The sequence below is a fragment of the Alternaria postmessia genome (genome assembly GCF_024291825.1).
Source record: "Alternaria postmessia strain BMP 2775 chromosome Unknown scaffold_206, whole genome shotgun sequence".
NCBI lineage: Eukaryota > Fungi > Ascomycota > Dothideomycetes > Pleosporales > Pleosporaceae > Alternaria > Alternaria postmessia.
The window spans coordinates 1-23,392 of record NW_026260279.1 but is presented as its reverse complement, the minus strand read 5'-3'; the positions used below and the strand labels follow the sequence as shown (position 1 = coordinate 23,392).

The 23,392-nt window shown below is 50.4% G+C and overlaps 8 protein-coding genes across 8 annotated transcripts; 5 read left to right on the top strand and 3 right to left on the bottom strand.

Moving 5' to 3' along the window:
* Positions 1–3,021: 3,021 nt before the first annotated feature.
* J4E82_011463 (uncharacterized protein) lies at positions 3,022–4,348 on the top strand (the record flags this gene model as incomplete). The annotated part of the gene is made up of 3 exons (XM_051737669.1): positions 3,022–3,054; positions 3,109–3,816; positions 3,864–4,348. Coding segments are annotated over 3 exons (1,226 nt in total), but the record flags the coding sequence as incomplete, so codon positions are not given.
* A 340-nt stretch (positions 4,349–4,688) lies between these two features.
* On the top strand, positions 4,689–7,690 carry J4E82_011462 (uncharacterized protein; the record flags this gene model as incomplete). The annotated part of the gene is made up of 4 exons (XM_051737668.1): positions 4,689–5,080; positions 5,131–5,209; positions 5,313–5,479; positions 5,536–7,690. 4 exons carry the CDS (start codon positions 4,689–4,691, stop codon positions 7,688–7,690), a joined length of 2,793 nt encoding a protein of 930 aa, XP_051582578.1.
* Positions 7,691–12,644: 4,954 nt separating this feature from the next.
* J4E82_011461 (uncharacterized protein) lies at positions 12,645–13,898 on the top strand (the record flags this gene model as incomplete). Its single annotated transcript, XM_051737667.1, has 2 exons — positions 12,645–12,651; positions 12,727–13,898. The coding sequence occupies 2 exons, from the start codon at positions 12,645–12,647 to the stop codon at positions 13,896–13,898; spliced, it is 1,179 nt and encodes a 392-aa protein (XP_051582577.1).
* A 431-nt stretch (positions 13,899–14,329) lies between these two features.
* J4E82_011460 (uncharacterized protein) lies at positions 14,330–15,220 on the bottom strand (the record flags this gene model as incomplete). The annotated part of the gene is made up of 2 exons (XM_051737666.1): positions 14,330–15,036; positions 15,091–15,220. The coding sequence occupies 2 exons, from the start codon at positions 15,218–15,220 to the stop codon at positions 14,330–14,332; spliced, it is 837 nt and encodes a 278-aa protein (XP_051582576.1).
* Positions 15,221–15,957: 737 nt separating this feature from the next.
* Positions 15,958–17,391, top strand: J4E82_011459 (uncharacterized protein; the record flags this gene model as incomplete). The annotated part of the gene is made up of 3 exons (XM_051737665.1): positions 15,958–16,045; positions 16,095–16,709; positions 16,766–17,391. 3 exons carry the CDS (start codon positions 15,958–15,960, stop codon positions 17,389–17,391), a joined length of 1,329 nt encoding a protein of 442 aa, XP_051582575.1.
* A 250-nt stretch (positions 17,392–17,641) lies between these two features.
* On the bottom strand, positions 17,642–19,512 carry J4E82_011458 (uncharacterized protein; the record flags this gene model as incomplete). Its single annotated transcript, XM_051737664.1, has 5 exons — positions 17,642–17,916; positions 18,000–18,213; positions 18,277–18,480; positions 18,539–19,006; positions 19,084–19,512. The coding sequence occupies 5 exons, from the start codon at positions 19,510–19,512 to the stop codon at positions 17,642–17,644; spliced, it is 1,590 nt and encodes a 529-aa protein (XP_051582574.1).
* A 1,076-nt stretch (positions 19,513–20,588) lies between these two features.
* On the bottom strand, positions 20,589–21,320 carry PEP2_2 (Vacuolar protease A; the record flags this gene model as incomplete). Its single annotated transcript, XM_051737663.1, has 1 exon — positions 20,589–21,320. One exon carries the CDS (start codon positions 21,318–21,320, stop codon positions 20,589–20,591), a length of 732 nt encoding a protein of 243 aa, XP_051582573.1.
* A 602-nt stretch (positions 21,321–21,922) lies between these two features.
* Positions 21,923–23,281, top strand: J4E82_011456 (uncharacterized protein; the record flags this gene model as incomplete). The annotated part of the gene is made up of 3 exons (XM_051737662.1): positions 21,923–22,072; positions 22,125–22,180; positions 22,240–23,281. 3 exons carry the CDS (start codon positions 21,923–21,925, stop codon positions 23,279–23,281), a joined length of 1,248 nt encoding a protein of 415 aa, XP_051582572.1.
* Positions 23,282–23,392: the final 111 nt, after the last annotated feature.

Genomic DNA, 23,392 nt, shown 5'->3' with positions numbered 1-23,392 from the left:
TGATGGCACGTCACGTGATCCCAGGCCCCGCCTTGGATCAGCGACCTTCCATCGCGGCTATCCCGATGGTCTTCCTTCCTGCGGCCTGCATAACAAAAGGAAGCAACTCCTTGTTACCTTGTAACAGGCCTGTGGGATAGGCGAGATATGTATCCCGGCTAGAAGCTCTAATAGCGATGCCTCTATGCTCGAGATCGCGATTATGTCTATGTTTTGATATGAATCTTTATGTAAGTCCCTAGCATGTATGTAACAACCCTAACATACCTTTTGTCTGACTAATCTTACTGCCTCTATACGTTTATCGACGTGTAATTGAAAGTACCTGTCGTAGCCCTAAAACGGCGGCGGTATAGATACATATAGTGCAAGAAACTTCTTAAAACTTCCTTCTTATAAATTCGCGTCGTCTACGAGGCTATACTGTTCCTGATACTAGCGAGCTATACAATGAGCTTATTGTTAGAACACTAGACAAGGGAGGATAGTGAATCGCACAAGCGATAAGTACTCTGAACAATACACTTCTACGAAGGATAGGACGAACAGTCGACGAGGTTGGTGAAGAACAAAAGACACGGGTCTAGTATTCGCGCATTGCTTATAGCGCTTCACCACTACTTGTAGCACTATAGTGCTAGATCCAGCGAGCTCGGTATGCTAGGAAACAGCTATCAGCGAGAATACAAGCTTATACTGAGACATTGCGCAGGGGGCATGAATCGCAAAGGCGAGATCAGTGGTGTGTAAGATCGGGGAGCAAGCTGCGCATTGCTTTCCGGATTATTGGTCGTGTTATTCTGTTGAGCCAACGGAGACGACTGCATGATCCACTGCATTACGGGTAGTCCATGAATTTCGTACGATAGGTTGTAGAGGCTGAGTTTGATACAGACTGGTGTAAGGAGTAAAGTTCAGTTGAGTGAGTGCTAGCTGGCAGGTGAAAGTGACACGCGATGAAACGTGCACGCTTATCTTATCAGTAAGCGAGTCATGTCGGTTGTGGTCCCGAGTCAGCCTAGTCCAGCCTCCGCTTTCCGTTTTGTAGGCAGCACTTTTGAGTTTGAACGATATACAATTTGGGTTCGCAAACTCTGTTCAGATAGAAAATACAATAAAGATCGTTCGTAAGGAGTGAGTGTGAAGAGTTGGACTCGAGTATTGAGAAGAGGACGCGCAAACACGCCCACATCATCGCTGGAACCACACCGGACAGTAACGCAAACGCACGAGCAACCGTAAGTATTGCATTGCGCTGCGATTATTGGGTCTGTCCAGTGTTATATGGCTCAGGATCGGGTGGAGGTGGTGGGTGAAAAAGAGGAGTCGTTCCCGTAAGTGGAACTACAGCTTGGGTATGAGAGTCGGTGTAATGAATGGCCAAAGGAAGGAAAAGCGTCTCCGTGAGTGAGACTGCAGCTTGAAGTTTGGGGGCAATGCATTTGACAGAAACAGGTGCTGAGACTGAGTGTACAGCCTCTGAAGGGACGTCTGCGCGACAGGCTTTCGTTATACGATAGAGCGTCCTTGTGAGCCCGAAGATGGTGTTGCCGATAAGAGCTCTGCTACCATTAATCTGTAGGAGGGATGAGGGAAATGCTGCTCCCGTGAGTGAAGCAGCGCCCGCGTCCCTCTTACAAAGAGCCCTTCTGATATTGCTCTCTATCGTATCCTTGTATGTAGGCCGCGCACCTCTCAAGCCGAGAGGTACGACAGCCGGTGCACTAGGTGCGACAATCGCGGAGTTATCGAAACAATATGGTCTAGGAGCAGGTGTCGTACCACTTAGACGAGATAACAGATAGCGGGCTTCGGAGTGCAGGTGCTGTGCGTAGAGTATCACGGTGCCATCGTTTGAGCTGCGCATCGAGTTGCAGTCAGCCGTCTCATCGCCAGGCGGGCGAAAGATACAAGCGTTTAGAACTGCTGTCGTGTTAGTAATTTTCGCATACATTCTGGGAGCATATACGCATGGTTCGAGACGACGGCTAAACGCTGTAAGTCTCGCTGGCTGATGGAGAACGGGTAACACTAGCATGCGCCGGTGAGTGCAGGTCCACAGCGGGGACTTAGTGCTCTGGCTCCACAATCAGCTAGGTCCAGCAGGTCTGTGTGCACGTAGTCGCACGCACATATGGATTTGGTTGCGCGCAGAAGGCTATCGATAACTAGTGCTCAGTGTTATCCAGATAGGTCGTTGGGTTGGTGGGTGAACTGTTGGGTTGAAGTGGGACGATGGTTTAGGGGCCCAGGCATCCAACAAGGGATCGACAGCTGTTGCTTCCAAGCCCTGCTAGCGCCGCGCCTTCAATCGAGGCTCAGCCTTCCACCCTCGCATCATCTCTAGCCATGAACCGTTGATCTAGCGATGTCGACAAGCAACTGGATCTGGAGTGATCAATACCAGGATTATTATTACGTTACCTACGATGGTGCGTGTGAAGTGGAAATCTCCAAACGTGAGGTTTACTGACCCACGCACCCTAGAATACAATACCCCGGTGTACCACTGGTTCAAACAAACAGAAACACGGCCTCGACAGGACTCTAGCAGTCAGCAGGAATCTGGATCCAATGTGGTTCGGATGCCAGATCCTGCTCCTCCACAATTTAGGAGTCTGCGCGACGCCATCCATGGCACACCTCAAACAGGTTGGTATGACTTATTAGATTCAAGTCAGTATCGAACCTCTATCATCAGGTATATGCGCTAAACCTTGCAGGTTATCGTATGCGGACAGCTTCTGAAGCGGGGTTGTTCTTCGTCGTAGGCAGGGTAAGATGTGGTATCGCTCAGAAAGTTGAGATCTAATCACCTGTCTTAGGTATTCGCAATGCTGTATAGCGAGACCGCTAGCGAAATCTCTCATGCTCCACCTTCCGATCAAGCTTACACCGTTGTACGGTTCAATGAACGTGTGCATACGAACATCAGACGCTTTGTCGTAGTACAAGACAACCATGGGTTTGTTTATGCATGGCAAGTCAGTCACAAGGCGCAAAGGTACTGAATTAACTTAGATGTTAGCCCCATCGGAACGTACTCTGGCCGGGGTACGCTAAAGAAAGGTTGCTATCCAGCAGATCATGCTATAGTATATCTTTCAGGTACTGACCCACGATCGTGTTACCTGCCTGGTGAATACGAAGCCGGGATGACTGAGCAACCCATCGAGATCATACCAGTGGATGCAAGCATTCGCCTAAGGTCTGAATCGCGTATACGGTTTGGTAAGACCTATCCTATCGAGAAAAATGTCAAAGTCAAGGATATCGGCCAGGTACATCCGAGCCATTTAGGCAAGCTCTTGCAATATTGGTCCGGTATGGGACGAAAAAGCGGAGAAGCGCAAGATTATAAGAAAACTCAAGCCGGGTGGAGCGTCCCAAACGATGAAAGCAATCATAATGAGTCGAACGCGCAAAAGACGATTACACGGAAGTGGAAAACAATACAGGCTGGCGAAGATGCCGGGAACAAGAGAAAATTTCTAGATACAGAAGAATTCCTCGATGAAGAGGAATTGTTAGACAACGGAGATGTGCAAGATCAGGCCGTCGACGAAAGGCCACGATCGTCAGCTTCACAGTCACATACCAACGAGGATAACAAACCAACAAAGTCCGCAAATGCCGAAACACATAGCCTGAACATTTCGACCGAGTTCGTTCCAGATGCAACAAAAGAAGAATCACCAGACATAACGACAAACTCTAATGACACGTCTGGGAAGGTCGATGATACAGAACTAGACACCGCTGTTTCTCGCTGGCTACACGACATCAACTACCAATTGACTGGTGACCTTCATTCAGGTTAGTGTACACCTCCCTTAATTTACTTCTCTAAAACTAGGCGATAGACTATACGGTGATAAACAATCCGCGAGCATTCTTCAAGAAAGGCAAAGTCTTCATGGTGCCCTGGCCAGAAACGAGCGGTGATCTCGTCAAGGGCCAGGCAGGACCGCCAGTAATGGTGAAAATCCGAAGGTTGGTTGTCGTCAGGCCCAAAGCGACGTTCTGTCTTTGCCTTCCCATACACACTTACTCGGGACAGGCGACCAGCAAGGCTGGCGTTGCTGCGCAAGATCATGCGCCTGTGGTGCCTGAAGGCGGCGAAGTCATTTACCACGAAAATGAACCAAAGCTCACAAAGTCACCTATGTATATCAAGGTCGAGAAGTCGTCGACAGGGCCAGTTTCTCCGATGTCGAGGTTGAACTTTGCAAAGGTCTACACGGTGGAGTACAACGTCAAAGTTCGACCGATCGGCAGACTGATACCAGACTCTGTTTGGCGTATGGAAGAGTACTTCATGGAATGTCTAACACCCAATACGACCTGAGATTCCCAAAGAATGGTCTGCATCATTATCTGCTTCTTGGAACCTGGGTTGAAGGAAAACGGTAGTGACCGACGCATTCAGATTAGTAGAGTCTTGAGTGACCGGTGACAATATGCAGCCAAGCACTGAATGGTAAGCCAATCAGCACTTTGAAGGACGCATGATGCATGCATGATGCACTCAAGGCCAGGCAATCTGAAGTGCGAGTAAACCAGTGACACTTTGCTCATGGAGCCACGTCTTGCGAAGTGCGCCCTGCGCACATCACAGCCACCATGCTCCAACCGATCGGCTATAAATCATCTACTTGCCACCAAGTTTTTCTTCCGAATTTTGTACCATGGTCGAGTTCATCGGAGCTGCCGCTGCGATCCCGCAGCTTGCGAAATACAGCTTCAGCGCTGTTAATGCTGTACCAGACTTCGCACGACGAGTTCGCAAGGCTCCCGCTACCCAAGGACGTCTGATCGACCAGGCAACGCTGCTTACCAAAGCGTCGCTAGAAACTTGTAGACCACTCAATAACAATGTTGTTCCTTCATCAATCATGGATCGCCTCACTGAAGACCTGAACAGTGTCCAAGCAGTACTGCACAAAACCACGATACATACCGATGATGGGAAGATAGCCAAGATATGGAAGAACATCAGGGTCGTAAGAAAAGAGACTGAATTGAACAAAGAGATGCTAGCTATAAGCCAGCGTATTGTTTTATGCGCTCATCTAGCCACGTTGAGTGCTTGCTCACTTCGATTGATGGAAGCCATGCTGACAGCACTAGGCTGAATCACGTGAACAGCATGTCGACTGTTCATGGTCTGTCGTCCTCAGCTTCGACCAATACATTGGTCTCCTATAATGTACGCACTATGGAATTGAAATTTTGGCTAAGATTGTTGTCGCGGTCAACAAAGTAGCGCGTTGTTGTGTCATGCTGGACAGCTAATCATGAAAAACGTCTAGATCCAGTCAACGGCGACTGCACCACCAATACTTCTCAATCAGCTCTTGACCTCCACCACGCAAAATTTGAAGTTCATAGGACATGCAGATCTACTGCACAAGCTCTCGACGAAGATCAAAGGGGCAGCGCAATCTTTGACCGCCATACATGGCCTAGGAGGGCTTGGGTATGTGAATCCTTCCTGTAGTAGCTATGGTAGCTACCCCGCTAATTCTTCTCCAGGAAGTCCGATCTAGCGATTGAGATGGCATACTGCATCCATGAAGACACATCAGACCTCTCTATCTTCTGGCTTGATGCCACTACCACTGATACTTTGACTACAGGGCTTTGCGCGATCGATGGGCTTACGGATATCGCCAACAATACGTCAGAAGCTTTAACAGCGGCTGTAATACAATGGATGAGATCACCCGTCCTATTCAAACGTCTTTTGATCATTGACAACGTTGACGTAGACTCAGCCTCCAACACGACTCTGGAAAACTTGTTGCGCCCCACGCGCGATCATCACATTCTGTTCATTACCCGTAGTCGCCGAATCGCATTGCGTTATGCGCACCCGACTGATATCATCGATATGCCTACCATGTCCGAAGGCGATGCGCAACAGTTGTTGCTTTCGTACATCGGAGCAGGTGCTTGGGACGAAGAATCCATGATGAGTTTAGTGGAAAAGCTCGAGTATCATCCGCTAGCAATCAAAAGCGCTGGGATATACATAGCATCCACCGGTACTCGGCTGACAGGATTTCTCGCGCTCTTAGAACAAGATGCGATGTTCCTGACTGCGCTACTCGACGGAACGGCGGTTTTTCCGCATCCCACAGCGGTACGTCAAGGAGATCATGATCGCATATACACGCTCAAATCCCTTGTAAAATGCAATGGAGATATTCCTACAATCCTCTTCGTCCTGTCGAGCTTGGACTGTTCAGACCTACCAGATGAGTTCATTTCAACTCTTGCGAACACGGAGTCGAGAAGAGAAGCAATCGACGTCCTCAAAGCATATTCGCTTCTCAAGCCCATTACGCGGACCACGAGATGGAGGATACCGGAGCTCGTGAGGCACACCGCAAGAGGTCAACTGCTTTGCAGCCCCAACCGTGCTCGATTCCTGGCAGCCGCTCTCCAATTCGTTGCCCAACTCGGAGCACCACCTATGACTGCAACAAATTTCGCTCAGAAATGTCATTTGCACATAGCCTCGGTGTTAATGGCTGTTTTCACACTCGCTCCTGAACGAGAGTTTTCGCCGGGCATAATTAAGCTTGCCTTCCAAATGTCAACCATATTGTGCCAACTTCTGGTTAACCAAGGAAAAGCATACGAAGCAATCGCTGCGTCCTCTCGATTCATCTCCTGGGCTCCAATCAGTGTGCAAAAGCTCGTCACTGCCTCCGACAGACTTCGCAGCAAGATCGGCGTTGCTTATTATGGAAACGGGGATTTTACAGCTGCGGAAACTATTACGAGAGAGGTACTTCGATCGCAGATCTACACTATCGGAGAAGATCACCTAGAAACTCTTCATAGTCTCAACAATATTGGCTTGTATCAATGGGAGCAGGGTCGGTTCTCTTTAGCGGAGCGTTGTCATCGCAAAGTGCTGGAGCTGAAGCGTATTGTATGCGGGCCGTGTGACTTAGAAATCTTCTTCACTTTTAATAATCTTGCGCTGTCACTGGAAAGCCAAGGAAACTTCGAAGAAGCCGAGATCTATCTTGTCCAAGCGTTGCGCGGACGACAAGCAAGGCTTCCAGATTCACATCCCGACGTCCTCGTCAGTAAGAGCAATCTCGGTGTTCTCAGGGGGCTACAAGGACGGTCTAAACAAGCTCGGCGGCTACATGAGGCTGCATTGAAAGGCCGACAGGTTGCCCTGGGTTCGACACACCCAGATACATTGAAGAGCAAAGGTAATCTAGCATTGGAGCTCCAGAAAGAAGGTCTCTACGACGAATCAGTCCAGCTCCTTCACAACATCTGCCAAACATACAAAACAGAACTGGGCCCGTCACATCCGCAGGCCATCAAGTCTCTCCGCAACCTTGCCTACGTTCTACACCAGCAGTCCAAATTTGCAGAAGCAGAAGCGTTGATACGAGAAGTTCTCGATACATTGGAAGAGAAGCATGGCAAGGGTCATCCGGAAACGTTCAAGACAATACACTATCTGGCTACGCTCTTGCATTGGCAAGATAGACTCGAAGAGGCGTTGGGGATGATGGCATTACTTTATAATATGCAGAAAGCGATGTTGGAGGAAAACCATCCAGACACGATGTACAGTAGGAGATACCTCGCGGAGTTGGAAGCAGAGCTAGTGGCGAGTGGGCAAGACTCTCACATCATTATCTCTTACGTGTTCTAGGCGCAGGCGCTCTTCCTTTACGGTTTGCATGCCAGACCTTCTACTATCACGATGATGTTTAGGGATGTTTCCTTCCACTTGGTGTTCGGCGCAAGGGGCAGTACGTATTGTCAGTAGTCACGATGACGCGAAGCTAGTTGGACGGCAGTCGTTTTATGCACGGATATCCAGGAGCATGCGACAGTGACACGCAAAGCAGACGTGTGACATGAAAATTCATCGCTTCCGCAAGAACAGTCCGTACATCTGTTCTTCCCCTATGCAAGCAATAATTCGACATGAATGAGGCCCTATCCACGCAGGGATCCAGCGATATGAAGCTCCTGTCATCCATGCAACCCTTCATTTCAAGCCAGTGTGTATGCAACAAAGCAAATCTCGTCCGACAGGTGGACTCGTATACGGCGCGTGGAAGCAGCGGCGGAACGAGTGGAAGTGGCCGCACGCGGGCAATACATGCGATTGTACCACGGTTTCCTAGCGATGTGAGAACATAATCGCGAAAGGACAGATAATAAGATGGTAGTGAAAAGTAGAACTCTATAGGCCATCGAAGGGTATGGGACTTTGCGTGTCAGTCGCGTGGAGCCAGATAAATGTGTGAGGTATAGGAAAGCTCGTAGCAGCGAGGCCATGACATGTAAAATTAGCGTAAGACAATACTAGGGATTGCTAGCAAGAGTGTAAGGCAGCAATAATACCGAAACGCGATGGTATGTGCACGCGCTTATCTTATCGGACGCGCAGTGGTACAGCTGCAGGGTGACATCATCGACCTCGATGAGACGCGCAACTAGGCATTCGTGTACGCGAAAGAGGTCGTCTCCCAATGGAAGCAGATGGGCAAGACGATATTGATTGTGAAGATAGTAGCCCGCAGTAATAATACATATACACGTAAAGTCCTTGTCCATGAAGCCAAATAACAGCATGGGTGTTTCCATACAGAATCCCGTTACAGTAACCCTCATTACAATAGTCCTCATTATGATGTTCCCCTTTTCCATGCGATCAAGTGAAATGAGTGGAGTGTATGTGTGCGCAATCGTCGACCGAGGGTAGGCTCGTGTGGAGTGTCGAAGCGGTGGCAGTGGGAGCGGCTGCTTGCGAAGCATAGGATTATGCTGCAGCTGCCTAAGGATGTTAGCATGTGCATTGAGGACCCTGTTGATCGAAAGCTTACATTTCCCCTTGGTTCCAGGCCGTCCCTGACCTAGCTTTGATGCGGCCCGGTCGGGTACGGATTAGGTGCAGGACGTGGTGGTGGATCGTTGGATGTTTTGGTACTGCTCTGGTGCGGCGCCGTCGGATATGGCGTAGGCTCAGGGCGTGGCGGCGGCTTCTTATTTGCTTTTCGATGGTATGAACTGTGAAGATTAGATGTGAGATCCCGCTCAGTAACACTGGGAGTGGTGGTAGGCTGTGGAAGACTGTCCTGGTAAGGTCCAGTCGGGTAAGGGTTTGGTTCTGGACGCGGTGGAGGTGTGTTCGGGAGCTGAGTGACGCGTGTCACTGTTCCGTGTGGGTATCGAAATCTGCGTGGACGAGAAAAAGCAAATATGACGTTGATAAACAAATGAAATCGCATCTGGAGGATGCAGGCGTCGAAACGTTGCGTGGAAAGGATAGTTGCCGTCCATGCGATGCGAAGGACTGCCATGTGGTCGTGTCCATGTTCGCTTGTGGATAGCGTTTTGCGGCAGCTGTCGCCATGTATGTCCGTCGTGAGGGCGGAAGCGTCGTAAACGTTGTAAACAAAGAGAAGTAGTCGGTTCACCCGCTCAAGAACAGTAGACAACGTGGGATGACTGCTAGCCTTGAGGGTTGGAACGAACCGACTTTGATGTGCAACAGGGTCTTGATGATCAGCGCAACCGTTATGCGCAATGTCGCGCAAGTGCTGCGCTGCTGGCGGTTTCAAGCATCGCAACCACGGTAGACTTGGGCGCGCGGGCACATTGCACGGGTCGCTATCTCCCTGGGGCACAGCGAGCCGTGCAGCCTACCAACGATCAGATATTGCGAACGGAAGTCTGCACCCTAAGACGAAAGAGCGGGAAAAGTTTTCTTACAGTAAGAACTTGCCCCATTGGCGTTCCTGCAGTAGGTGTGGGTGATGTGTTTGTTGTTGATAGGCTGGAGGTAGGCGGCTGAGGGTAGGCACCTAAACGAAATGCGGCAACTGTACCGCTGCGCAGCCTGATGCAAAAAGCAATGGATGGCGAGATGGAAAGATGATGTAAACGGTAATTCTCGGTGTTCTTTGCCTTCTTGAGAGAGAAGGATGCAGCTCTACTGCAGGTACATTAATTGACCTGCCTAATTACCGGGGGGATGAGTACGCGCCCGCTATCTCCCCGCTATCCGCTAGTAGTTAGCGCTGCTAAATCATCCCTCTCTCAGCACAATCAAGCAATCTCTTGCTGGAGAACCTCAAATCTCGGCGGCTAATCTGGCGGTGAAACACTGGGAAGATGTCTCAACCTCAACGCCAGCCAGAATGGAATGTACAAGCTCAAAGGTATCTCTATAGCGAGTGGAATGCACAACAAGGGCGATACTGCTGGAAGCACTATGTCGGTGAGTACGCCTCTATCGACCAACGCTTCTATGTAGCTCATCACGTTCATAGAAGGACAAGGCTGGAAGGACTTCGACTGGGGACTGCTGTCGCAGCAGACTACTCAAGTGCAGGGCAAGAATCGACCAATACACCAAGCACATATGAGATCCGACTCGTTGCAATCACTAGCTACAGCTACTCAGGACGAACATCAAGGTGGTGTCACTCAGGGAACATATAGCTCTGTGTACTCACAAATGGGTCAATCATATGGTCAACTCGATTCCAGTGGGTCGAGATAATCTTACATTCTCGTTGAGGCGGCTAACACTTAGAAAGGCTTTTGCGTACGCACAGGTACCTTTTTCGAGGAGGGCAGAGTAGGATGCCCCCAAGAGCACACCCTCTAATAAAACTTACTCAGAATAGGTCTTTTCGATGCTCTTTACCGAGGCTGCAAGTGGCAACTCCAAGCAAGCACAGCACAACGACAGTTTATCTCAGATTCGATATGGTGAATACGTGTTCACTCATATCCGCCGATTCGTCGTTGTGAAACGCAGAAGAGAATTCTGCTTCGCAATGTAAGGATATGCTCGTCGAGGGGACGTTATCATATGCTAACATACCCAAGTCCAATATTCTCCTATGGAAGCCGAGGCACTACTAAGCCAGGTGTCAATCCTGACGAACACGCCATCATTTATAGCGATGGGTATTCTCCACATCTGGTAGTCGGCGAAGCGCCCTTGAAGAAAAGCCCGATACGTGTGGTAATGACAGAGTATCAGCATCCTCTCGCGACTGCGTGTCGCGTTTACTTCGGCATCCACCATCCCATACAATACAATGTAAAGGTGAAGGATGTCGGTATTGTGCATGGAGATGATCTTCCACTTCTGCTATCTTACTGGCATTCCACCATTTATGATGGCCCGCAGCCAGATCATCCTGACTTTATGCAAGACTTGAATTCTTCCATCTCTTCTCTTATATCGGTACCAAGGACAAAACCTGGTACGCTAGCTGGCTACCTTATGACCTGTCGCTGACCCGTATAGATTTTGACGACGTTACGAACCCTCGTAAGTTCTTCAAGAAAGATCGCATCTTCATGACCCCCTGGACGGAACCTAGCGGTTCATCTGGAACTCCATTCACCAAGGCTGCCAGATTCGTAGTGGTGAGACCGGGATCGACCTTCTCCGTCTGCTTGCGCATCAGTACGTACTCTGGCCAAGGAACCACCAAACCTGGCGTGATCGCAAATCAGTATGCAGCTGTGATTCCACAGGGCAATCAAGTCGTGCTGCACGAGAAGGGCGAGGATCTTTCTAAAGAACCCATAGAGATCAAAGTTGAGAATCCAGATGTTGACGTCAACGTAATGTCTCGCATTAACTTCGCAAAACCATACACGATCGAGCACAACGTCAAAGTTCGCAACATCGGTAGAGTCGTTGGGGATTCCGTTAAGAAGCTCGAACGATACTTCGCTGAAAGTCTGGGATTCGCGAAACCGTCTTTCGAAAGTTCATAGGCATGCGGTCTTTATCTCCCACAATTTGGAGTTCGCCTACGTCACGGGATAACCGGTGAATCACTGCGCGCCAAGCGTGCTGCACGTAATATGCAGCCTTGCTGCATGCCATACGGATATGGCCAATAAGCTGTAAGTCTATCATCATTTAGTTATGACCATCGGTGTGGTGTGTGTGTGTGTGACAGACGTGTCACTCAGACTTGCCTTTTTGCCCTATTCTAATTAATGTTCAGTTATCCCTCTGAGAAACTGATTGTTCAAATCAAACAATCTCATCTTATCTCGAATCGCGAAATGGTAGAAGCATTAGCCATCATGGGCGGTCTAGCTGCCGCCACGCAGCTAGCTCATTATACTGTTGCATCCGGGCACACTGCATCACGACTTTCTCACAACCTACGCCATAGATCGGAAACGGTCAAGGAGTGGTTGATCTCATCCCAAACGATGGCCGGTCTTCTTGATGACATTGAACACCAGGCCCTCAGCTGTACACCAAACATTACTCAACTATGGAAGCAATGTCGGAAGGATGCCGACAGGTTGTGTTTGTTGCTACAGACCTTTCGGATGGATGTTCCTCTACAGGAACGGTCAACTCTATCGGACAGCGTTTTTGTTATCTTGAAGGGTGAGAAGGTGGAGCGTCTCATATCATCGTATAGAAGCAATTACAGTCTGCTTACCCAAGCATTCATTTCGTTGTAAGTTCCATCAGCTCATGAGTTCAGCTCGCTGCTAATATCTCCTTCGCTAGTATCACTGCCAACCAGAACACAACCCCTTCGAAGACAGGCATGCGACCAGAGCTACAGACAACAGGAAGGCGCCTGATGCACGACAAATTCATGTTACGTACGGCCAGCATCGAATTTGACATGCATTTTTCCAATGTGCATAATCTCCAGCATGGTCACAGGCTACAGATAGACGTCGCCACTATACTGGAAACCTCGATGCAATACCCGGTGGACGATCCTACACTTGAAGAGACCGTAAACCTGGCTACACGGTATTGCATGTATCTTCTCACAGCGGGCCGATATGTATGCGTGTTGGACGTTCTCTCAAAGATCAAGACATGGTCTAAAGCAGTTCTGCCTACACATTTCGAAGCGGAGACAGCGCTTAGTGGTAAAGAAGCGGTCGCACACGCGTTGCTTGGCAATCTCAACACGGCATTACACATGTTCCGGAAACTTCGACATTCTAGAGACAAGGTTCTCGGTCGATCAGATATCTCCACTCTACACAGCATCAACGGGCTGGGGCTTGTGCACCATGCCATGGGGAATGATCGCGAGGCGTTGCATTACCATCGCACAGCTCTACGATTCAAAAGGAGGAAACTTGGACATGATGACCCCGATACATTAGTAAGCGCAAATAATCTGGGGATAGTGCTACTAACCCAGGGACGTTATGAAAGGGCGAGTAACTTATTCCAGAGTTCACTCAAAGGATGGCTTCAAGCTTACGGTGGAGACGATCTGTTCGTCATTGCGGCAAGGAGTAATCTTGGCATCACGCTTCAATTTCAGGGCAAGCTTAATGAGGCTGAACACAGCCATCGCTACGTGTACAGGAAACGCCAGCGCATCCTGGGCCCACACCACCACGAGACCATCAAAAGCAAAGCAAATCTCGCCATCACGCTCAACCAGCAAGGCCGCCACTCGGAGGCTGAAGCAATATACCGCGAAGCTATCGAATTATTCCAGGCAAGGCTTGGAGAATCGCACCCGGATACTTTGAACACACATATCAACCTGGCCACTGCTCTTCACGATCAGAATAAGTTCCGCGAGGCAGAGTCTATCATCGCGTCAGCCCTTCCACTCATGCGCAAAGAGCTCGGAGACACTCATCTAGGAACTATAAAAGCTTTGGAGTTCCGCGCCATTCTCTTACAGCATATGGGGAGGTTCTTGGAAGCTCATGGCGTCGTTACAGAGGTATACCAGGCGCGCGAAAAGGAACTGGGGCGTTATCACGACGACACGCAAAAAAGTCTGAGGCATATGAGAGATCTGGCAGAGGACATGGAAGAAGAACATGCTATGCACAGGTTTGCTTCTGTTATCCCCATTGCTGCATGCTAGGATTGGCTGTTGTCAGTCTAGGTCTCTATCTCGACAATCATATCATTCTCCTCTTCGCTATGGTTCCTGAACTCTTTCCTACTTCAGTGTATTCGTCGCGTCACAATTTGAAGCTGCTCTGAACCAACTTCTCACTCAACGTCCACAGCCGCTCGGCTAAGTTTGTGTCGGTCGCATACGGCATGGCGTCGCACATCTGACAGTCATGCAGCAAAACGCCCTTCGACTCTGACATTGTGTCAGCACGTGCATAGCGCGATCAAGAATGCACTTACCGTCCAAAGCAGGGTCTAGTGCCGCGACTAGGACTGTCGCAGCCCCTTGATCATGGTTTTTCCAGAACGGGCTCGTGTTTCTAATCGCAGCTTCACCATCTGTATCCAAGTCGCGACTGAGACCAGTCCAGATGGCTATGCCGTCAGCAAGCTCACTCATGAACGACCAATCAGTCCTGTCGTAGTCGGGTACTCACATCCAGGGTGCACGGCATAACTCTTCACTCCCTTGTCTCCAAATTTCTCATTGATGCCTACGGAGAACAAGATGTTCGCCGTCTTCGCCTGTCCGTACGCGACATACCCGTTATACCCGTCACTTGCGGTCTTAGAAAACGCCGGGGGTAATGGCACATGTCTTTCTGCCTCAGGCACCTCCTCATTGCTTTTCTCCAGGTTGTAATCGGAAAAGCGCACTGGGCTGAGTCGGTGGCCCAGAGAAGTGAGGTTGATGACGCGTGTCGCACCATCCTTCGAAGACGATACCGACGCCAAAAGCTGAGACATGAGCAGGTTGGTGAGTAAAAAGTGGCCGGTGTGGTTCGCGCCGAATTGCCCTTCGATGCCCTCTTTGGTCGTTTGGCGCGTCGGTGTCATGATACCCGCATTGTTGATGATCAGATCTAGGCGGTCTGTCAACTGCGAGACCTCCTTCGCTGCGGTTCTAACAGATTCTTGGGACATCAAATCGAGAAGAACAATTTTGAGAGCGACGTCTGGATAGGCATCTTTGACATTCTTGAGTACTTGTTCTAGTTTGGACTTTGTGCGCGAGGCGAGGATGACGAGCTTTGGGTTTTGGGAAGCGATGGAGAAGGCTATGGAAGAACCGATGCTTTCGGGTGATACACCGGTGATGAGTACTATTGTCCTATCAACTCAGTGCCTCATGAGTGTGACGATACCAGGCTTCTTACCACTCTTCCCTCGGATCTGGTCAGCGAAGGCTTTCGCGACTTCGAGGCCGCCCGTCTCCTGGTTCCATTCTGGATGTGTCAAGGTCGACATGGTGACTTGTGATACCTTCACAATGTCCAGCAGATCCATCGACGTCAACTTTGATATATGATACCTTCTGTAGGGTTATAGATTCGAAATGATAACAACAGGACTACACCATGCCCGCCCCGCCATGTATTCCTTCCTCGTAATTTGCAGGTCGGTTCGCGTCACCCATTGACAGAGGGCCCAAGCTTCATCACAGCTACTTTCGACTACTGGCATCAGAATGCATGCCAACTTCAGACTCGCATCAGCGTCTACTGCATCACACTCTCAGAACGGGGTCCATCCGGAAATGGCAAGGCGCAGTTGTAATGGACGCTGCGGGGTACAGTGCGGGGAGGTTTAACACGATGTGGGGCAGGGACATGCTTCCCTTCACAACTCCAATAACCTCGCGTCACGCGTCAACACTCTTTACCCGGCAGATATGTCGATCCACTCCCCAACAATACAAATCCACCCCACGGAGAAGACATGCCGCGAGAAGCGTCCAACGTCTGCAAGCCCATGGCGCCACGACCCACGCCTGCACCCTCGGCCATCGGTATCATCTCGCCTGGATGAAGTAGCTGAGGCTATGGGTACACTGCCATATCGTCGGTAGATGCAGGCTGGCCAAGCCCCACGCTGCGCGAACGGATACCCGGTCGACGCGTTCAGACACCTCGAGCCTTTTCTCGCAACCAAGCGCGTTGTGTCACTCCTGTTCTGGTCGTGACGCTCTATCAAACTCGCGCATGCCACTCCGTGCGAGAATCGACGACACCAAACTACCCACCATGTCTTCTCTAGAGACCAATGGCAATGGCCCCGTCACCAATGGCGCGAAGCCGAAGACTGGCATCAAAGTCATCATCATCGGCGCAGGTACATGTCCTACTACCTACTACGTACGACCCCTAACAACCACGACCAGGTTTCGGCGGCCTCACAGCAGCCATAGAATGCATCCGCCACGGCCACACCCCCGTCATCTACGAATCCTTCCCCTCGCTCAAAATCCTCGGCGACATCATAACCTTCGGCCCCAACGCCGGTCGCATCTTCGCGCGCTGGAGCGACGGACGCGTCGCACGCGACATGCGCAGCATCTCCATCGACCTTACCGAATACGGTTTCAACATCCACAAATGGGACACCGGCGAGATAGTCATAAACCAGAAGACGCCGCCACGCGACGAAAAGGCGCCAAACTTCAACGGACACCGGGGCGAGCTGCACGAGATTGTGTTTAACTACGCAAAGGAGATTGGAGTGGAGATCAACCTGGGGCAGAGGGTAGAGAAGTACTGGGAGGATGAGAAGGAAGCGGGTATCGTGCTGGAGGATGGGACGAGGGTCGCTGGTGATCTGGTGGTTGCGAGTGATGGTGTCAGGAGCAAGGCAAGAACACTGGTGCTGGGATACGAAGACAAGCCGAAGAGCAGTGGGTATGCTGTCTGGCGAGCATGGTTCAGCAACAAGGATATGATGGCAGATCCGGAAACCAAGCAATTCTGCGACAACGGAGATACCTTCAACGGCTGGATCGGTACACCTCCCTTCCCCTCCCCTCGAACCCTAATCTCATACTGACAACCAACCCAGGCCCAGACGTCCACTTCCTCTTCAGCACCATCAAAAACGGCACAGACTGCTGCTGGGTGCTCACCCACCGCGACTCGCACGACATTGACGAATCCTGGTCCTTCCCCGGCTACCTCAACGACGTCAAAACCGTGCTCGAAGGCTGGGACCCCATGTGTTGGAAAATCGTGTCCAAGACCCCGGAAGAGAAACTCGTAGATTGGAAACTCGTGTACCGAGACCCACTACCCAACTGGGTCAGCGGCTACGGTTCCGCACCAGGCCACGGCCGAATCTGCCTGCTAGGCGACGCTGCACACCCTTTCTTACCTACGAGCGCGCAGGGTGCGACGCAGGCGCTGGAAGATGGCGTGACGCTTGCTGTGTTGCTGCGGAAAGCTGGCAAGGAGAATGTTAAAGGTGCGCTGAGGGCGTATCAGGATATACGGTATGACCGTGTCAAGGCGGTGCAGAAGACGGGGGAGACGACGAGGGATATGTGGCACAAGACGGATTGGGAGAAGGTGAAGAAGGATCCTACGCTCATCCAGTTTCCGAGGGAGGATTGGGTGTTTCAGCATGATGCGGAGAAGTATGCTGAGGAGATGGGGGATGAGGCGATAAAGAAGTGTGGTGTTGGTGCGTAGATGGACGGCATTTGAGTATCGTGTTTTCGCCGGTTGTGGTTGAGTCTGGTAGGTGCTGTGTGTGCGGGAAGGATGTCGAGAACGCCGGTACATAATGCGGAGGTTTGAACAGAGGAGTAGCATTCAAACGATACACAGTCAAGGTACACGTCTTGCAAGTCCATGTGCTCAGCTATCATTTCCTCAAGCCGTGTCTTTAGCCACTGTAACATCAAATCTCTCACACCTCCATGACAATCTCCTTTCCAGCTCATGCGCCCTTCTCTCCTACATCAACAACCTCCCGGTGTACAACCTGATCTTTCTCGCTACCATCCTTGTCGCTATCCCTTCTCTCACTACCAAGCTTGTCATCCCCATCACCAGCCAGCACCCTCCCGGTACAAACATACTTTCTGAACTTGCGCGCAGAGAGCCTAGCTTCAAACATCTCGTCGATTTCCTCGAGCGTGCGGTTCTTGATCTCGGGGAGGTAAAAGTAGACCCAGATGACAGTTATAAAACAAGACGGGCCCCAGATCCAGCCTGCAAAAAAAAAAAGCATGTTAGTAAGCTTGGGTGTGAACGAGGGGGAGGTTATGGGTGAATAGGGAAATTGCTGCACGTACCGTACTCGGGTCCCCAGTTCAGCGACTCGGGATTGATAAAGTAGGGAGCTGTAAAAGTGGCTAGCCAGGCACCTGCGAAACCAACTGCAGATGCGATTCCAAATGTGTATGAACGGAGACGCTGCGATGGGATTTCTCCGCCGGTGAGCCATGCGTAGGCGGCGATCATGCCGTTGTAGCCTATGATGTACACGACTGAGAGACCAACGATGACCTTGTGCAAACGTCAGTGAAGGAACCTAGATTGATGCTTAGAGAGAAAAAAGACGACTCTTACTTTTCCCGTGCCGGTAGTCCCAGGATTGACATGGTATACGGCCGCAATGATAAGCTGTGTAACGCCACAGATTGAAAGACCAGTCATGAGAAAAACGCGCCGACGGCCGATCTTGGAGATGATGCTACTATTCACCATGATGGCGAGGACACCCACCGAGGTCAAGATGCACGAATTCATAAAAGGACTTCCGACGTTGGCCATCTATATGTTGTCAGTATCACCACCAGGTCAAAAAAACAATGAAAGCGCGGGTACTGACCTGGAAGAAGTACGTTCCGTACGCAATCATAAACATAGCACCAGATGCGGCCTGCGTCGATACCGCCGCAATAGCCAACAACGTGCGTCGCCGATCCACAGGATCCTTCCAGATATCCAGAAAATTCGCGCTTGACTTGACAGCTTTTTCCGCGTCAATGGCAGCTTGTATCTCTGCTACTTCTCCGGGTACGCTTTCGGGATGGGGACGCATCCAGAGTAGTGCCTTCTCAGCCTGTGCTGGTCTGTCGACCAGGATGAGCCAACGCGGCGACTCGGGGATGAAAAACATGCCAATGGACATGAAGAACGGGACGATGAAGATGGTGCCAAGCGGGATGATGTATGAGTTACGACCCTGCATGTCGTGTGTCGCGTTGTCGATGACGGTGCCGATGAGTGTGCCAATCGAGGTCCATATCTGGAAGACGGAGATCATGAGACCGCGGTAGCGCGCTGGTGCGGATTCCTGTATCCCTTTTCGTCAGCGAAAGTGTGTGAAAGAAGGTGGGTGGGAGAAAGAAAGAAGGGGGAAAGGAAACGAACCTGGATATACAACTGCGAAAATGTCATGTACCATCCATTCGCGATACCAATCAGCAGTCTCCCTGCGTACAAACCTCCCATACTCGTCGTAGTCATCATGACGATATTCGCAACGCAGCAGAGCACACTGGCCATCCAAAGACACTGTCTCCTGCCCAGCCTCGTTGCGAAGACACCCGCGAACGAGGAGCTGAGGAAAGCACCTAGCGTCATCAACGAGGAGATGAGCTGTTGGCGCTCTGTAGAAATGTTGTAGCCGGTTGGTACGGTGGGATCTGGGTGGCCGAAGATTTCAAGGAAGCCGCGCATGGCTTGTAGGCCGCCGATGGCGCCAAAGTCGATGCCGTATTGGAAGGGGGACATGGAGACGAGAGTGCATGCTGCTAGACATTTCCAGTTGGAGAGAAGGCTCGAGGTTAGGTCGGGCATGGTAGCTGTTGTTTGACGGTTCGATAGAACAAGGAACGCGATACAAGCAGTGGTTGTTGTTTTTGCGATGCTAAAACGGAGAAGTAGGGCAGTATCAAGAAAAGGCTGGACTTTGGGAGTTGGCTCCACCTCCCAGAGATTGGAAATTCTGCTTTCTTGCTTCACGTTTGCGTGTGCACTTCATCCCAGACTGATATGCAGATCGTTATCCATGTGTCGACCCCCTTGTCGCAATATCTGCCGATAGTGCCTCCAAATGCTTAGCCTGTCGTACCCCGGACTTGAACATGAGTCTAAAGTGTGGAGTGCGGAGGTGGCGTTTCGACTAACGACGCTTCGAGCCATTGGCGGGTAATGAAAGTTTGTGCTTTTCGTTTTCAAGGTGGCGCATTAGGCTTTTGTCACGATGCCAGGTATATGTTGAGTGGGGGTGAAGAGGAGACTAGTAGGTTCCTACCATTCTACCGCTGCCGGCCAAAACTATCGATGGATTGTGTTACTCACCATCAGCATGATGTATGCTTTGGTTTGGCGATCGCTCGGATAACGCAATGGACTTGTAGGTGTAGTAGGTGCAGTCGAATGCATATCCTAGCTGTGAGCATGCCATGCAATACAACCTATGGTTCCATAATCGACAAACGGAGGGTTATAAGACGGTGATACCGCGTGGTCGGATTGATAATGCCGTGCGACATTGATCTTGTTCTTCCTCGTGCAGGAGGGTAAGGATCTGCATGTGCCGACTTTCGCAGCTATGCACAATGGAGTCAATGGATTGCATTCGCACCGGATTGGAGTCAAATGAGAAAAGCGTGGCGTAAGTCTAGATGGTTAGTAGTAGCGCATCGCAAGCGGACGATGTGGAGAACGATGGAGAGTGAGGATGCGGATGGTACAAGTTCACGCCTGAGGCGGTGGGGCGCGCTTGTGTCCCTGGGATCCGACTTAGTGATGGCCTCTTTGAGCACGCCTGTGCTTATCCGTCAAACACCATTACATTACCCATGACAGAAAGAAAAAACAGCACGTTGCTCCGCAACTAGAATGTGTACATTGGTTCTCATGAGACCGGTCTAAAAGTCCTCCGCCCGAACAGTTTCTCCGTCCAGCCACTTCTTGCACTGGAAATACAGCTTGTCGTGCGCCTCACGAGAAGGTGTCCCCGCATCTTCACGGCGATGTCCCGGCATGCCGTGGAGGACTTTGATACCATCCATCGTCTCCTCCTGACCGTAAGCAAGCATTTTATAGCCGGGCGAATAAGTCGCCAATCTTGCTTCGTCCAAAACGGGGACTTTATTCGGATTCACCGGGATCATCTTGTCCTTTTCGTACCAATGCCGTACAAGCCTAGCCTTCCATTCGCCAACGTCGTTTCTCTCCCACAGGTAGCAGAAGCGACAGTCACACTCCACATCGACTTCGCAGCCGTCAATGGTGAAGCGCTGCGTGATAGTAGACTTAAGCTTCGTTACAGCCCGAGTACCGTCGGGTCGAATGTCAGTACTGGCTCCGGCACATCTATGCATGATGAAGGCGCCTTTATCCATGCCTGCTTTGGAGATTTCGAAGAACTTCTTGTAATGCACGCGGCCGCTCCATGTAGTGTATATATGTGCGTCGTCGTGGAATATAGAATCGAAGTTCTCCCATTCGCATGCATCGCGGTACATAGGCCATCCTTCAGCCATCTCGCGTAATTTCCAGCGCTGTAATGCCAAATCGTCGGGCCCATTGTTTCGGACGGCTTCGATGGGTCGAGAGCCATTCGGCAAGGTGTGGCGATCAACTGAAGACATGATCATGTGGTACGAGTTGAGGTTGCTGCGGATATGAAGTTCTGGTGAAGTAACCCTGGAGGACGGACAGCTTCGAAGGTTCATAGGTTTATAAGCACTTGACCGGGATATCATGTGCGAACCCGCTACTACGCTCGACATACTTCGCCGATGATGCGACGCGTGATAGCGGTGTTTCTGTAGAGTTTGGAACGCGGCCTGGTCAGTTGTTTGTTACCGATCGGCTCGGAAGTCAGTTCGGCTCAATCATCGGCTCGAACTGGAAACTGATACAACCACTGCCGGCGGCTCGGGATCGGAACTGGTCTAACCATCGACCCGACCCATTGACGCTGTTATCGAGTTGAAGTTATCGTCCGTCAAACCCTATGATCGTACGGTCGTAGCAGCTATATATTTTCCCAAGTATCATATGGATCTCACTATGACTTCGTTAGTTGTGTGTTACTGTTACAGTATCGAAGGCTTTGGTTCCTTTCAAGATGTTGGCCACTTGCGCGGTTTTTGTCGCTTCGTTGATCTGTTACCTATTGGCACAAAGATTTCAGAAAGGTCTTAGCAAATATCCTGGGCCTTATTTCGCGTCATTGACGAATATATGGCGTGCGATGGATGTATACAAGCGAGACACACATGTTACATACCGCAAATTACATGCGAAGTATGGCGACGTTGTCCGAGTCGGACCCAACGTTTTGTCGTTTGGCAAGCCATCTGCTATCCAGGATATATACGGACTGAATAAAGGATTTACGAAGGTCAGTCTTGACGGCACCGATAGCCCAGTTAGATGGAACTGATCAACGCCAGAGTGGATATTACGATGTCTTTGCTGTCCTGAAAAAAGGCAGCATTGTCTACAATCTGTGAGCTCGAATACGACACGTTTTTGCAGGTGCTAGATGCTTACATACGCCATTTTCAGATTCTCGACAAGATCAGAAACCCATCATGCTCGCCTGAGACGCTCTGTCAACCATGCGTTCGCTCTATCGACACTACTGGATTTTGAACCGCTTGTGAATAGCTGTTCATCTTATTGGCTCAAGCGTACAGAAGAGCTTTACGTCAAAGGACAGGATATCTGTCCATTATCTACGTGGATTCAGTACTTCGCGTTCGACGTTATCGGGGAGATTACTTGGTCCAAGCGACTTGGTTTCGTCCAAGAGAATAAAGACGTCGCAGACATCATCGCTACGGTGGATTCATTCCAAGACTATGGCACTGTGGTAGGCCAAAATCCCTGGTGGGATCGTGTCCTTGTCAAGAACCCAATCAAACTATTCCTCGAGAGTATAAATCTCTGGCCAGTCAGCCCAAACGCGGCGATTATCAAGTTTGCTTTGGCAAGGCAAGACGAGGTATCGGCTAATCAGAAACAATATACAGCAAAGAAACCTTCCAGCGAGATGGGTGTCACCTTTCTCCAACGATTCTTGCAATCACAGGACAAGAACCCGGAGTTTCTGACTGATGATCGAATCACCGCTATGTGCGCATCCTTGATCATTGCTGGTTCTGACAGCACTTCCATCAGCTTGGCTGGCGTCTTCTACTACCTCTTGAAAAATCCACGCGTATACAGGAGATTGATGGAGGAGATCGATGACGCACACGATTCAGGTGCTTTGGCATCACTCCAAGATAGTACTGGTGCGGATGATGTTATTCCTTTCTCCGCTGCCAAGAAGCTCATCTACCTCGACGCCGTCATTACTGAGTCTTTCCGAATGCATCCAGCCGTTGGCTTGCTTCTCGAACGTATCACACCGCCACAGGGTGCCACTATAGATGGGCATCATGTGCCTGGAGGAGTCGTGGTTGGCTGTAATGCATGGGTCCTGCATCAGGACAAGGAGACTTTCGGAGAAGACGCGGATATCTTTCGACCCGAGCGATGGCTTGAGGGTGAAGGTGCTGATCCTGCAAACATCGCGAAGATGAAGTCCAGTCAGAGTTGCTAACAATCAATCCAAACTGATGAGACTGACTGACTGACTGATTGCTTGGCAGTCAGTTCAGTGTCAGTTTAGAGCTCTCGTCTTATCAGTCAGTTCAGTTTAGAGCTCTTAAAC